Source organism: Castor canadensis, chromosome 2 (assembly GCF_047511655.1).
Source record: "Castor canadensis chromosome 2, mCasCan1.hap1v2, whole genome shotgun sequence".
Taxonomy (NCBI): domain Eukaryota; kingdom Metazoa; phylum Chordata; class Mammalia; order Rodentia; family Castoridae; genus Castor; species Castor canadensis.
Genome location: NC_133387.1, coordinates 147,987,973 through 148,004,094, shown reverse-complemented (window position 1 = coordinate 148,004,094; position 16,122 = coordinate 147,987,973). Strand labels below are relative to the sequence as shown.

At 37.0% G+C, this 16,122-nt stretch overlaps 1 protein-coding gene across 2 annotated transcripts in view; it reads left to right on the top strand.

Annotated features, from left to right (window-relative positions):
• Positions 1 to 16,122, top strand: part of Adam10 (ADAM metallopeptidase domain 10) — a 141,773-nt gene that overhangs the window by 40,769 nt on the left and 84,882 nt on the right. For both annotated transcript variants that reach the window (XM_020168723.2, XM_074066064.1), the window contains exon 3: positions 15,163 to 15,281. In XM_020168723.2, coding sequence (XP_020024312.2) covers positions 15,163 to 15,281 — 119 coding nt within the window. The remainder of the gene's footprint in view (positions 1 to 15,162; positions 15,282 to 16,122) is intronic.

The window sequence follows — 16,122 nt, the reverse complement described above, 5'->3', positions numbered from 1 at the left end:
AGTGATTACATGTGAGGGTAGGACAACATTCTTAGTACAAATAATGTGCTTTTTACAGGTCCTCTTCCTTCCTTGAAGGAAATTATAAGCTTATCTTTGATGACAGGGCAGTATATGATAATGACAATGAAAAGAGCTAAGCTTGCTGAAAGAAGCATAGTAAAGGGAGGCAGAGTTTAATCATAGTCTTGAAAGTGCTAGAAGCCTTTATAATTAAAGAGAATTTTTACACTGTTGTAAAGCAACAGTAAAAGTAAGATGAAGATACATTCTTCTCATGTTTGCATCTCACACGCATGGGTTTAGGTTTTAAAAGGCATCTTTTGGGCAGAGAATGATCAAATTACACTAAGAACACTGGAGCCCTTAGCATGTCTTACCTAATTTTGACTTCTCAGCACATTCTTGAGAAGCATTTGTGGTACAGTAGAAAGAATAGTAAGCCACTAAATACTGGAGTTCTAGTCCTAATTCTAGACTGTGATGTAGAGTAAGACTCTGATAAAAATTGGCATCACAGTCATGTGTGGTGGTGCAGAACTGTCTTTCCAGAACTTGGGCAGCTGAGGCAGGAAGGTGGCAACTTTGAGGCCAGCATGGGTTTCGTAGCATGACCTCTTAAAAGCAAACAAAATGAACAACAAGCTGCATCATACTTTCTTTGTACTGTTACTGTGAGGGTAAGATGAAGTAACATGTAAAAGTTTTATGTAGAAACTGTGAGTCTCTATATAAATTAAAAAAGAGTGCAGTAATCTTATCATTATTCTCATAGTACCAGAATCTCAGTCAAATCTCTTTTTAACTTTTGCCATTAAGAATGGTGACCTGGACCTGGGTGTGGTAACTAAAGCCTAGCAATTGTAATCCCGGCAATTTAGGAGGCAGAGATCAGGAGGATCTCATTTTGAGGCCAGCCTTAGCAAAAAGTTAGGAAGACCCCATTTCAACAAATAGGTGGACATGGCAATGTGGTCTTGGAATACATGGGAAGATCATGGTCTGAGTCTGGTCCTGAGCAAAAACATGAGACCTTATCTGAAAAATAACTAGTGAAATGAAAGGGCTGGGAGCATGGCTCAAGTGGTAAAGTATCTGCCTAACAAGCATGAAGCCCTGAGTTCAAACCACATTGCCACAAAAAAAAAAATACAATAAATCTTTTTTTAAAAAGTGTCCTGGTCTGATGGTATGTAGCTCAGTGGTAGAGGGCATATCTAGCATGTGCAAGGTCTTGGGTTCGATCACCAGCACCACACAAAAACAAACAAAAAAAAGAGGGTGACCAAAATTTTTATTTTATATGCCAGCTTTTAAAATATAATGGCTTTAAGCATTTATTTTTATTGCTGTAAAGTAAGATAAAATTTACCAGTTCAGTCATTTTACGTGTATAATTAATTCTTTGACATTAAGTACATTCATAGTGTTGTGCAGCCATCACCCCTGTCTGTTTCCAGAGCCTTTTCAAATTGGCATAAATACAAACTATGTGCCCAATAAACAGTAGCTTCTTTTCCTCAAAGATCCTGGCAACCAGCCATTCTACTTACTCTTTTTTAATTGAGATGGGCTCTCACTATGTGTTGTCCAGGCTGTCCTTGAACTCCTGGACTACGGTGATCCTGCTCAGTCTTCTGAGTAGATGGAACTACACAAGTGCACCACCAGGCCTGACCCAACCATTGTACTTTTTTTGTTGTTCTTTTGGCAGTACTGGGTTTGAACTCAGTGCCTCATGCTTGTTAGGCAAGTGTTCTACCACTTGAGCCCCCAGCCCCCAGCCTGATTTGCTTCTTATTTTTCAGATAGGGTCTCCTGCTCTTGGCTGGGCTGGCCTCCAACTGCATTCCTCTTACCTCTGCCTCCCAGGTACCTGAGATTACAGATGTGCACCACTATGCTTAGTTTGTTTTTGGAAATAGGGTTTCTCTAACTCTTGTCTGGCTGGCCTTGAACCATCATCTTTCTATCTCTGCCTCCCAAGTAGCTGGGATTATAGGTGTACACCACCACACCTGACTCTTGTTTTTTGAGCTAGGATCTTGCTATATAGTCCTCCGGGCTGATCTGGAACTCTCTGTAGCCCAGGTTAGCCTCAGCTTTCACTCCTCCTGTTTATACCTCCTGAGCGCTGAGATTACAGGCATATGCCACCATGACATGGCTCAACCATTCTACTTTTTGTCTTGATGAATTTGCTTATTCATATAAGTAGAATCATAGAATATTTATGACTGATGTATTTTACTTATAATAATATATTGACTTATTTCACTTACCATGGTTGTCAAGGTTCATCTGTGTTGTAGCATGTTTCAGCATCTCATTTTAAGGCTGAATAATATTCTACTGTATGTGTATAACACTCATGCATACTCTTTTTAAAATTCATATTTCGATGGACACTGGATTCTTTCCATCTTCTGGCTATTGTGAATAATGTTGCAGTACGTGAGTCCCAGCTTTCGATTCCTTGGGTATAAACCCAAAAGTAGAACGGCTGGGCAAGTGTGCTGATTCTGAGGAACCACCAAACTTTTCCTGGAATGTAATGGTTTTTTACGGCAGTATTCATTGCAGTTCTTTGCATACTTTTGGGTGCAAAGTTTAAACAACTCAGGAATCAAGTTTTCACATACTTCTTTGTTAAGGACTTATTGAAAAACTAAGAAAGTATTACATGGTTTGTCTGTCATTTATGTACTGTTATTATTTTATAGTCAACAGAAATATTGCAAGGGTTCACATTTTATAAAATACTAAATGCTGTGTACTTCATATTAAATAGATAGTAATGGAATTGAAAATTTGAATCTAGTGACTGGCTAAATTATTCTTTTATTTAAAAATTTTTTTAAATGAAAGTTTTGAGATAGAATCTTTCTGTGTAGTCCAGGCTGGCCTCTGACTTGCTTTGTATCTCAGACTGGCTTTTATTAATGATCCTTCTGCCTCAGCCTTCTCAGTGCTGGTATTATCTGTGTGTACCACTGCACCTGGTCACCCAACTGCTGATTATTCATGTGTAGTTTATTTTATAGATCATGACAGACTTTAATTCAGTCTGGCTTCTTTCTATCATTTACCTGCCTTTCAGGTTCTTCATTCCTTCTTCTGTGACATATATTTTAGGTGCACATTAATTTTGTATTAATAAAAGCAATGAATTTTAGGTTATGATCTAAATTTGATTATTATCTATACTCTGCTTGGCTGTGCATGGATAATTGAAAACTGATTTTGTATGTGATTTTAATCCAATTTAAATCAATAGTGGGAATAATATTTTATATGTATGAGATGATTTTCTTATTACGAAATCAGTATCAGGCTTGGAAGGGGCCTCCTTTAAGTTCTCAAATTCTGTTATCCTTCTTGGGTGTTTAGCTTGTGCTGAGGCACTTAAGTGATATAAAATTATTTGGAGAAATGGTGGTGTTATTTTGGGGAGATGGTGGTGTAGCATAGACATTTTCTGTTGAACTTAAATGTCTTTCTGAAGCTTTTATTCCTCCCCCTTTCTCACTAGAGTACTAATGCTTTCACAGTGGTTTTATGGGGTAACAATTTTGCTGACTAGTAAATCCCAACTGATAAATAAATGAACCCCTTGAATATTTAGTATTTAGTCTGTTTAACAAAGGTGGTTTCTTAGAGGTAGTATTTTCTTTTTTCTTTTTTACTTACATACAGTCCCTTTTTTTTTTTTTGTTATTATTGTTGTGCTGGGTGGGGATACATTGCGGCATTTACAAAGGTTCTTATAATGTATCAAATATATCATACTTGAATTCACCCCCTCCACTGCTCTCTTTCGTCCCCACCCCTGATTCCTGGAACAGTTTCAGCAGCTATCATTTTTGCAGTTACATACATGTGTGTACATTATTTGCACCATATTCATTAGAGGTAGTATTTTTTAGTAAGTTTAAAAGTGTATTTGTACTGATAAATCAATTTTTCAACATAAAGTGGTCCTTCATAAAAATGATTTATGTATTCTCTGTATGATCAAGAATTTCCTGTGTATCAGTTGGCCAAACTAATTTTATGAAAAGATATGATGGGCAATAATTCAGGCAAGATTTATGTTTGCCTGGTATAGTCTCTTTTTACTTTTGTGTTTTGTTGATTACTTCTTATAGTAGGTAAGAACCTTAAACTTTTTTTTTTTCTTTTTTGCTGTACTGAAGTTTGAACTCAGTGCCTATGCTTGCTAGGCAGGGGCTTTACAACTTGAGCCATTCTGCCAGCCCATTTTTGTATTGCTAATTTTTGAGATAGCATCTTTCAAACTCTGCCCAGACTGGCTTTGAACTATGGTCTTCCTATTCTTTCGCTCTTGAGTAGTTAGGATTACAGGTATGAGCCACCGGCACCTGGTGGAACCTTATGACTTAAGGATGTGTTTTCTAGCCTAGAGTCCTCAGGCAACTGAGAAGCCTAGGAGTTTTTTGATGAGAGTTCTTGGCAAGTGGAAAGTGACTACAGCCTTAAAGTAAAGGGTGCCAAGATTGATGTAAGATTATGGAGAAGAGAAAATAGATAATATTCAAAGAGCCAAATTGTTGGCTTTTTGAAGATAGTTAAGTGCACCCTTTGTAGTAAGTATATCCTGCTGATCGCTGTTTACATCAAGTAACGTATACTCACATCAAGTGTGTAGTTTGAGATAAGCTTGACTTAAGTAACTATCATTCAAATCAAGATGCAGGGAATTTCCCTCCTATCAGAAAGTTTCCCCATTCTCCTTCACTCTTGGTCTCCCCACCCTCCACCCTAGGCAGTCAGTGACCTGCTTTCTGTCACTATAGACAGGTTTTTGACTTCTTTAGAATTACATATAAATGGGGATTATACTATATGTAGTCTTTTGTGTCTTCCCAAAAGTCCATCTTATCAATAGTTGAAGCTTTTTCATTGCCAAGTAGTGTTATGAATAGGTCAGTCTCATCACTTGTACATAGACATTTAGGTTATGTCCAGATTTTGATGTTGTAAATAAAACTTCTACTTATATTTGTGTCCAGTTATTTGTGTGGACATATGCTTTGTGTTTTCATTTCTCTTGGAGTGGTATTTCTGGGTCATAGGTTTTTGTACATTTAACCCTGAGAAACTGCCACTTAAGTGGTTATACCATTTTGAACTTCCATCAGCAGTGTGTGAGTTCCAGTTACTCCATATGCCATAAACGTTTGGAAATGCTATTCTAGTGGAGGGTATGGTGGAAATATTCTCACGTTTTTCCCTGATGATTAATGAGGTTATGTAGGTTTCCTTTGCTTGTTAGCCATTTGTTTTCCTTCTTTTATAAAGGATTTGATCACATTGTTGGCTTTTCTTTCTTCTTTTTTTTTTTTTTAGAATTATTGTCTTAATACTGAGCTGTAAGAATTTTTATATATTCTGAATGTAAATATGTTGCCAGACATATATATTGCAAATGGTTTTTCCCAGACAGTGGTTTGCCTGTTTGTTTTTTTCTTATCTTTCAAGGAAAAGCAGTCTTAAATTTTCACTAAGCCTATTTTATAAACATTTTTTTGGTGGAGCTGGGGCTTGAACTCCTAGGCAGATGCCCTACCACTTGAGCCACGCCCCAGCCCCTATGAAATATTTTTATGCTTTTTGCTTTTGTGTCTTAAGATGCTCTACTACGGCCATTGCATTTCCCCCTACATGTTTTTACATGTAAGTCTGCAATTCAGTTGAGATTGAATTTTTCTGTACAATAGAAAGAAGTAAGGGTGAATGGTAGTATTTTTTCATAAGGATATCATATGTTTTTAGTACTGTTTGTTGAGAGAATTATACATTTTATATTGATTTTCTTTGATTTTCATGTTGAAGTTCTATCTGGACTCTTAGGTCTTGATTCCATTGATCTATAAATATCTATTTGTCATTTTTGGTTACCATAGCCTTATGGTAAAAATACCCAGCTAAATGTCCAATTAGGAGATAGAAACCACACAATATTTTAAAGAGTAAAACAATTTTTTTTATTCATATATGCATTCAATGTTTGGGTCATTTCTCCTCCCTTTCCCCCCGCCCTCTCCCTTTCCCCCCATATCCCCCCCACCCCCTCACTACCAGGCAGAAACTATTTTGCCCTTATCTGTAATTTTGTTGAAGAGAGAGTATAAGCAATAATAGGAAGGAACAAGGGTTTTTGCTAGTTGAGATAAGGATAGCTATACAGGGAATTGACTCGTGTTGTTTCCTGTGCATGTGTGTTACCTTCTAAGTTAATTCTTCTTGAACTAATCTTTTCTTTAGTTCCTGGTCCCCTTCTCTTATTGGACTCTGTCTCTTTAAAGTATCTGCATTAGTTTCTCTGCATTGAGGGCAACAAATGCTATCTAGTTTTTTGGGTATCTTAACTATCCTCCTACTTCCTTTGTGTGCTCTCGCTTTATAATGTGATCAAAGTCCAAACCCCTTGTTGTGTTTGCCCTTGATCTAATGTCCACATATGAGGGAGAACATATAATTTTTGGTTATTTGGGTGAGGCTAACCTCAGTCAGAATTATGTTCTCCAGTTCCACCCATTTACTTGTGAATGATAACAATTCATTTTTCTTCATGGCTGCATAAAATTCCTTTGTGTATAGATACCACATTTTCTTAATCCATTCATCAGTAGTGAGGCATCTTGGCTGTTTCCATAACTTGGCTATTGTGAATAGTGCCGCAATAAACATGGGTGTATAGGTGCCTCTGGAGTAACCTGTGTCACAGTCTTTTGGGTATATCCCCAGGAGTGGTATTGCTGGATCATATGGCAGATCTATGTTTAGATTTTTAGGAAGTCTCCAAATTTTTTTCCAGAGTGGTTGTACTAGTTTGCATTCCCACCAGCAATGTAAAAGGGTTCCTTTTTCCGCCCACATCCTTGCCAACACCTGTTGTTAGTGGTGTTGCTAATAATGGCTATTTTAACAGGGGTGAGGTGGAATCTTAGTGTGGTTTTCATTTGTATTTCCTTTATTGCTAGAGATGGTGAACATTTTTTCATGTGTTTTTTGGCCATTTGAATTTCTTCTTTTGAGAAAGTTCTGTTTAGTTCACTTGCCCATTTCTTTATTGGTTCATTAATTTTGGGAGAATTTAGGTTTTTGAGTTCCCTATATATTCTGGTTATCAGTCCTTTGTCTGATGTATAGTTGGCAAATATTTTCTCCCACTCTGTGGGTGTTCTCTTCAGTTTAAGAGACCATTTCTTTTGATGAACAGAAGCTTTTTAGCTTTATGAGGTCCCATTTATCTATGCTATCTCTTAGTTGCTGTGCTGCTGGGGTTTCATTGAGAAAGTTCTTACCTATACCTACTAACTCCAGAGTATTACCTACTCTTTCTTGTATCAACTTAAGAGTTTGTGGTCTGATATTAAGATCCTTGATCCATTTTGAGTTAATCTTGGTATAGGGTGATATACATGGATCTAGTTTCAGTTTTTTGCAGACTGCTAACCAGTTTTCCCAGCAGTTTTTGTTGAAGAGGCTGCTATTTCTCCATTGTATATTTTTAGCTCCATTGTCAAAGACAAGTTGGTTATAGTTGTGTGGCTTCATATCTGGGTCCTCTATTCTGTTCCACTGGTCTTCATGTCTGTTTTTGTGCCAGTACCATACTGTTTTTATTGGTATTGCTTTGTAATATAGTTTGAAGTTGGTTATTGTAATACCTCCAGCATTGTTCTTTTGACTGAGTATTGCCTTGGCTTCATGGCCTCTTGTGTTTCCATATAAATTTAACAGTAGATTTTTCAATGTGTTTGATGAATGTCATTGGGATTTTGATGGGAATTGCATTAAATGTGTAGATTGCTTTTGGGAGTATAGACATTTTTACTATGTTGATTCTACCAATCCATGAGCATGGGAGATCTCTTCACTTTCTGTAGTCTTCCTCAATCTTTTTCTTCAGAAGTTTATAGTTTTCCTTGTAGAGGTCATTCACAACTTTGTTAAGTTTACACCGAGGTATTTGATTTTTTTTTTTTAGGCTATTGTAAATGGTATTGTTTTCATATATTCTTTCTCAGTTTGTTCATTATTAGTGTATAGAAATGCTAATGATTTTTCTATGTTGATTTTATATCCTGCTACCTTGCTATACTGTTGATGGTGTCTAGAAGCTTTTGAGTAGAGTTTTTTGGGTCTTTAAGGTATAGGATCGGATCGTCTGCAAATAGGGATATTTTGACAGTTTCTTTACCTATTTATATTCCTTTTATTCCTTCTTCTTGCCTAATTGCTCTGGCTAGGAATTCCAGTACTGTGTTGAATAGGAGTGGAGATAGTGGGCATCCTTGTCTGGTTCCTGATTTTAGAGGGAATGGTTTCAGTTTTCTCTGTTAAGTATAATGCTGGCTGTAGGTTTGTCATATATAGCTTTTATAAAGTTAAGGTACTTTCCTTCTATTCCTAGCTTTCTTAAATGATTTTATCATGAAATGGTGTTGGATCTTATCAGAGGCTTTTTCTGCATCAATTGAGATGATGAAGTGGTTTTTGATCTTTGCTTCCGTTAATGTGATTTATTACATTTATTGATTTTCATATGTTGAACCACCCCTGCATTCCTGGGATGCTGGGATGACACCTACTTGGTTGTGGTGAATGATCTTTTTAATATGTTATTGGATTTGGTTTGCCATTATTTTATTGAGGATTTTTGCATCAATGTTCATTAAGGAGATCAGCCTATAGTTCTCCTGTTTGGAGGTGTCTTTGCCTGGTTTTGGGATAAGTGTAATACTGGCTTCATAAAATGTGTTAGGCAGTTTTCCTTCCCTTTCCATTTCGTGGAATAGTTTAAGGAGAGTTGGTATCAGTTCTTCTTTAAAGGTCTGGTAGAATTCAGCAGAGACTCCATCAGGTCCTGGACTTTTCTTTTTTGGGAGACTCTTGATTGCTGCTTCAATTTTATTTTGTGTTACAGATCTATTCAGGTGATTAATGTCCTCTTGGTTCAGTTTTGTATGATCATAAGTATCTAGAAATCTGTCCATTTCTTCAAGATTTTCAAATTTATTTGAATATAGGTTCTCAAAGTAGTCTCTGACTTTTAGACTCCTTGGTTGTTGTTGTTGTCTCGCCTTTGCATTCCTGATTTTACTGATTTGGATTTTTTCTGTCCTCATTTTAGTCAGGTTTGCCAGGGGTCTATTGATCTTGTTTATTTTTTCAAAGAATCAACTTTTTGTTTCATTAATTCTTTGTATGGTGTTTTTGGTTTCTATTTCATTGATTTCAGCTCTTATTTTTATTATTTCTCTCCTTCTATTTGTTTTGGGCTTTGCTTATTCTTGTTTTTCTAGGAGTTTGAGATGTATCATTAGGTCATTGATTTGAGATCTTTCAGTCTTTTTAATATATGCACTCATGGCTATAAACTTTCCTCTCAGGACTGCCTTCGCTGTGTCCCATAGGTTCCGGTAGGTTGTGTTTTCATTTTCATTGACTTCCAGGAACTTTTTAATTTCCTCTTTTTTTCATCAACGACCCATTGCTCATTAAGCAATGAGTTATTCAGTTTCCAGCAGTTTGCATGTTTTTTGTCTTTACTTTTGTTGTTGAGTTCTAGTTTTATTGCTTTGTGATCAGATAGAATGCATGGTATAATTTCTGTTTTCTTATATTTGCTGAGGCTTGCTTTGTGCCCTAGGATATGATCTATTTTGGAGAAGGTTCATTGGGCTGCTGAGAAGAATGTATATTGTGTAGAAGTTGGATGAAATGTGCTGTAGACATCAACTAGGTCCATTTGATCTAGGGTATGTTTTAGATCTTAGATTTCTTTATTGATTTTTTGTTTGGATGACCTATCTATTGATGATAGTGGAGTGTTAAAGTCTCCCACAACCACTGTGTTGGAGTTAATATATGCTTTTAGGTCCTTCAGGGTGTGTTTGATGTAATTGGGTGCGTTGACTTTGAGAGCATATAAGTTGATAATTGTTATTTCCTTTTGGTCTATTTCCCCTTTTATTAGCATGGAATGTCCTTGTTTATCTCGTTTGATCAATTTAGGTTTGAAGTCTACTTTGTCAGAGATAAATATTGCTACTCCTGCCTGTTTTCGGGGTCCGTTGGCTTGGTAAATTTTCTTCCAGCCTTTCATCCTAAGCCTATGCTTATTTCTATCAATGAGATGGGTCTCCTTTAAGGAACAAATTGTTGAATCTTCCTTTTTAATCCAGTTTGTCAAATGGTACCTTTTGATGGGGGAATTAAGTCCATTAACATTAAGTGTTAGTATTTTACAGGTATGTGGTGATTCCTGTCATTTAGTTGTCTTAGTTGTTTGAGGGTTTGATTGTGTGTAGCTAAATTGATATTACTCTCTCCTTTCCTGCTTTTTCTTTTCCTATAGTTTGATACTGCCTGCCGTTTCATGGTTATGTTGGGTTTCACTTTCTGTGTGCAGTATCCCTTGAAGAATGTTTTGTAGTGGTGGCTTTGTGGTCATATATTGTTTTAGTTTCTGCTTATCATGGAAGACTTTTATTGCTCCATGTATTTTGAATTATAGTTTTGCTGGGTAGAGTATCCTAGTGTTGGAAGTTATTTTCATTCATTGCCCAGAAGACCTCACCCCAAGTTCTTGCTTTTTATGTTTCTGTTGAGAAGTCTGCTGTGATTTTGATGGGTTTGCCTTTGTATGTTACTTGTTTTTCTCTCTTACAGCCTTCAGTATTCTTTCTCTATTCTCTGTACTTGTTTTAATGATAATATGTCGTTGGATAGTTCTATTTTGGTCAGGTCTGTTTGGAGTCCTGAAGGTTTCCTGTACCTGTATGGGCATAGTTTTCTCTAGATTTGGGAAATTTTCTGTAATTATTTAGTTGAATATGGCATGCATTCCTTTTTCTTGCACCTCTTCTCCTTCTTCAATGCCCATGATTCTCAGGTTTGGTCTTTTGATGGTGTCAGTAAATTCTTGCATTTTCTTTTCACAAGTCTTCAGTTGTTGAACTGATAGTTCTTTAGTTTTTCTTTTAATTACCATTTCATCTTCAAGTTCTGAGATTCTGTGTTCTGCTTGTTCTAATCTGCTGGATTGGCCTTCCATTTTGTTTTGCATTTCTGTTTCACTCTTTTTTTCTGAGGTTTTCCATGTACTAAGTCCCTTCTTCTTAAATATTGTCTGTTTTCATCCTGAGTTCATTTATCTCTTTATGTATCATTTTCTTTGTTTCACTTTGGTGTTTATACAGTGCTTCTATGGTTTCTTTTATTTCTTCTTGTGCTTTCTCAAATTCTCTGTTTTTGTTGTCTTGGAATTTCTTGAGTGTCTCCTGTACATTTTGGTTGACCATATCCAGTATCATCTCTATAAAATTCTCATTGATTACTTGCAGGATTTCTTCTTTCAGGGTGTTCTTGTGGGCTTCAGTGGGTTTTTTGGCATAGTTTATCTTCATTTTGTTGGAGTGTGGATCTGGGTATCTGATTTCTTCATTTCCCTGTGGTTCCTGTACTAATTTATTATTGGGGGGAAAATGATTTCCCTCCTTTTTCCGTCGTCCCATCATTGCTCTTGCTATTGTTACTGTTCCTATACTGTGTATGATTCAGTATTGTCTAGCCTGTAACAATAACAATGGTGATATCTGGTGGTCTGCATCTTCTCAAGCAGTCTGGGAGCTGGCGTCTCAAAGAGTAAAAGTTTAATATAAAGAATCACTAACTAAATTTCTGAGGATTAGCTATTAAAAGGAGAAAAAAGAAGGAAAAGAAAAATAGCACTGTAAGGAATATCCTAGAGTTGAGGGAGGTTAGCAAGGAGGGAACAAATTTCTGTGGGGCATCTTTCCTCCAAGTTGGTATTCAGGTATTACTAGCAAAGGATTTTGTTTCTAGTGACCCATTTCCCAATCCTGAAGATGACCACTGTTGTTAGATTCTTGTGTATTCTTCAAGACACTTCATGCATATTCTGGCAATGTTAATCACACACAGAAAGAAATCTTCTCTGCGGAACTGTGGTCTGCACAGTCATTCTACCCCTTATCTCTGTAGAACACTGCACTGCCTTTTCTGTACCTCTTCTCCTGCTCCCCTTTAAAAAAGCTTTGTGTAACTTTATATGTAAAAATTTTGCATTCTTTTTTCCCCCAAGTTTGTGGTATACAGCTGTATGATGTACCACAGTTTATTTAACTAGTTTAGTTTTTCTCAATCATTTGTTTTTACAAATAGTGCTAGGGTGAGTAAGATTTCTGGGGTGTTTTCCAACACCAATAACCTGTTCTCTTATTCTCTAGACACCAACTGTGTGCTGAACAATTCATTTTAATTCACTTCTGACAGTAACTACCTGGAGTTAGCACAAACTCTGTAGGTCTCAACCCTCTCCTTCTACTTCAGACAGTCTCAAATCTTGAGCCACTTACAGTGCTGACCAGCCTGTTATAAATTGGGGTGCCTGTGACCCACTCCTAAAGTTAACTTTTTCCCGGCCCTGGATTCTGGGGTTTGATCTCAGGACTTTGCACTTGGCAGGCAGGTACTCTACCACTTGAGCCACACTTCTAGACGCTCCTAAAGTTAACTTGCTAAACTGGCTTGCAGAACTTAGGAAAACAGTTCATTTACCAATGCCAGTTTATTATCAAGTATACAACTCAAGAACAGCTAAATGGAAGAGATGCAAAGGGCAAGGTGTGTGGGAAGGGGCACAAAGCCTCTTCCATGTACCTCAGTGTGTTCACCACCCCAGAAGGTCATCCAATTTCAATGTTAAAGAGTTTTTAAAGAGCTTAATGTCCAGTCTCCCCCAAGCCACATCACTGATCTGTGATCTGATAGGAGGGCTGGAATTTACTTGGTTTTTTTGATGAACAGCCCCATCCTGAGGCTATCTGGGGACATCATGCCCAGCCACTTGCTCAGTCACCTCATTAGCTGTGTGTGATTGGAATAGACTCTTGAATAGATGGGAAGACACTCCCTCACTCAGGATATTCCAAGGGTTTTCGGGGCTTTGTGCCAAGAACTAGGGTCACTGGCCAGTATATTTCTTATTATCTCATAATCTTATAGTATGGAAGTAATTTCACTTCGGTGCAAATATGCATTAGATAAATTTCTAGGAGTGGAACTCCTGAATCAAATGCCATATGTATTTGTAATTTTGATTGTTTTTACCAGTTTTCCTAGCACAGAAATTAGTACCAATTTATTCATGTCGCAAGTGAATATAGTGATTAGTGTTTACTCATACATTTAGTATGTTGCAAATTTATATTAAGTGTTCTAAGCAATAAGTTTTTCTTTTCTTTTTTTTTTAATTTTGTTTTATTTCTTCCACTAGTTAGGATCAAACCCAGGACCTTGAACATGCTAGGCAAGCACTCCACCACTGAGCTATACCCTCAACCCAACAGCAAGGTTTTTATGGCATTCTTCAAAACATATACTTGAAAGAAAAAGAGTAGAGCATATTTTTAAAAAAAATTTATCACAGAGAACATATTTTGTGTATGTGTGGGTGTGTGTGAGTGATATGGTGTTTGAATTCAGGGCCTCATGCTCGCTAGGCACTCTATTGCTTGAGCCACTCTACCAGCCCCATATGTGGACTTGTAGAGTAATTATGAAAGACATAGTGTGTACTTTTAAGAGTTTAGTTATAATAGCTAACTTGTTGCCATTTATTGTACATCTCCTCTGTACCAAGCATTGTATTAATTATATTAATTACATGCATCATAATCACTAATCTTAAAATAATCCCACAAAACAGAATTTATCTTCATTTCACAGATAGGAATTGTGAGCCAATAAATTTTGGTGGCTTAAGATTTGATTTTATTTTGAATCTTAAGTCTCCCCCAACTGTCTACAATTGTACTTTTGTTTATTATTGTTTTGATGGTACTAGGGTTTGAACTCAGGGCTTCCCACTTGCTAGATATGCACTCTTACTGCTTGAGCCATGCCTCTAACCCTTTTGTCTGGTTGTTTTGGAGATAGAGTCTTGCTTTTACTCTGGCCAGCCTGGACCTCTGTCCTCCTATTTTAAGCTTCCTGACTTAGCTAGATGATAGGCACATACCAACACACTCAGGTTTTCTTCCATTGAAGTGGGGTCTTAGAAACTTTTCTGTCTGGGCTGGCCTGGAACTGCAGTTCTCCTCATCATCCTCCTGCAGAGCTGTGATGATAGATGCATGCCAGCACACCCTACTATTGGTTGAGATGGGGTCTTGTGAACTTTTTTTCTGTCCTTGAACTGAGATCCTCTAGATTTCAGCCTCCATAGCAGCTAATATTACAGGTGTGAGCCACTAGTGTCGTCCTCGTAATTCTACTCTTACAGCAGGATTTTTATAAGAAAATCTTTGTCAGTGTATTTACCAAATAGACAAAGTCCTGATTATGGTACCTTTCAGATTTACACTGGACATCAAGTTTGATTCTAAATCCCAGGTTCTTGTCTTATAAAGATTAGTGTCTTAATGTTATTTAGTTCACTTCAATATTTTGGTCTTTCTCCCTTATAGAGGACAATTAGAATGTCTGCAATTTCAGCCAAAATTCTGGTCTTTTGGGGTTCCAAGGTTGAATTTAAAAAGCTCTACATATAATCTGCAAGAACTAGAAACCTCAAGGAAAAATAAAGGCGCTGAGAGTTTGTGTATGCTTTGTATGTGTGACTATGTAAAAGAAAGAGCATGCACACATGCCTTTCTGAGAAGAGATGTTACCAACCTAAAATAGATGCCACTTCCTATGTGTTATCTCATTTGAGTAGTGGGAAGTAGGGGAAAATTGTAACCCCCCTGAATTACTTGAGATAGAAACAGGTAGTGGCGAATAACAGTAATCGAATCAGAAAACTTGTTTCCCCCGTATTTTAGTTGTGTGAATCTTGTTTTTCTGTGAGGATTGAGGTTGTGTTTATTTAAAAATCTATCCTAGATAGTTATTGCTTAACTCTATATAATTCAGAGTCTAGCAGAGCTACTATGTTGACTTTTAGAGTTTTCATAAGACAATTTTGGTCAGTATATTTCCCAAATAGACAAATTATGCCACATAGTCCATATTTTGCAGACTTTTTTTTAAATAAAAAAATTAATTTAAATTTGGATCCTTTTAATTTCAGTTTTTTCCCTCTCTTCCCATCCCATTTTGCAGACATTTCAACCTACGAATGAAGAGGGACACTTCCCTTTTTAGTGATGAATTTAAAGTAGAAACATCAAATAAAGTACTTGATTATGATACCTCTCATATTTACACTGGACATATTTATGGTAAGTTGAAACTTCATAGAACCCTTTTCTTTATTTTTTTTCTACACAAGGAAATGTAGGTTAAACAAATATTTCAGAAAAGGTGGTATAAATCCGGAAGAGAGAAAAGACAAGACTTCAGACTCTTGTGAAGGCAGAGAAAAAGACAAAAGCCCTTTCCATTTTGCTCTCCCGAGTGTCAAGAGTCCTAGAAGATTCTCAGATCCTCAAGAATCAAGCCTGCTGATTTGTCAACCAGGGTCCTTGTCTGTGGAGGTCCAAGAAGGTCAGAAAGCAGTCCACTGCCTGTACTTAAGTTCAGATTTGGATGATTCCTGGGTTAAATGTTAGGTGAGAGACATGTGCCTGCAGAGCAGGGAAAAAGATACCCGGGTCTGACACCTACCCACATTGAGATGACCACTGGTGGTTGTTACCTGGGAGACTTCATCTGCAGTACAAGACAATCCTGGCGGACTGTGCACATACTCCCCTACTAACTTTCAGGGACTGGGCCACCTCCCATGTGCTAGAAACAGTCTCCCTAGAAATAAGCTCTTCATGAGGATCATCTAGCTGTCTTGCCCCTCTTTGAGCCTACACTTGCATACCTGAGGCATTGCGTAAACTGTGTGTGTCCTTTATTCTGTTAAAGGGGAATGAATGGTCCTTGAAATCATTTGGACCTATCTTTACATGCGTGTTTAATAGTCAGCGAGACAACATCTGGCTTCAGAAAAGCGTAACATTTTGACATTTTCAAGACTTCAAACTCTAAAGAGTTTTCAAATGTTTTTAATGACTTGTGTAACTTTCTGATCTTCCAAAGAAGAAATTAGCAGTAACTTTGCTGTGTTTTGTA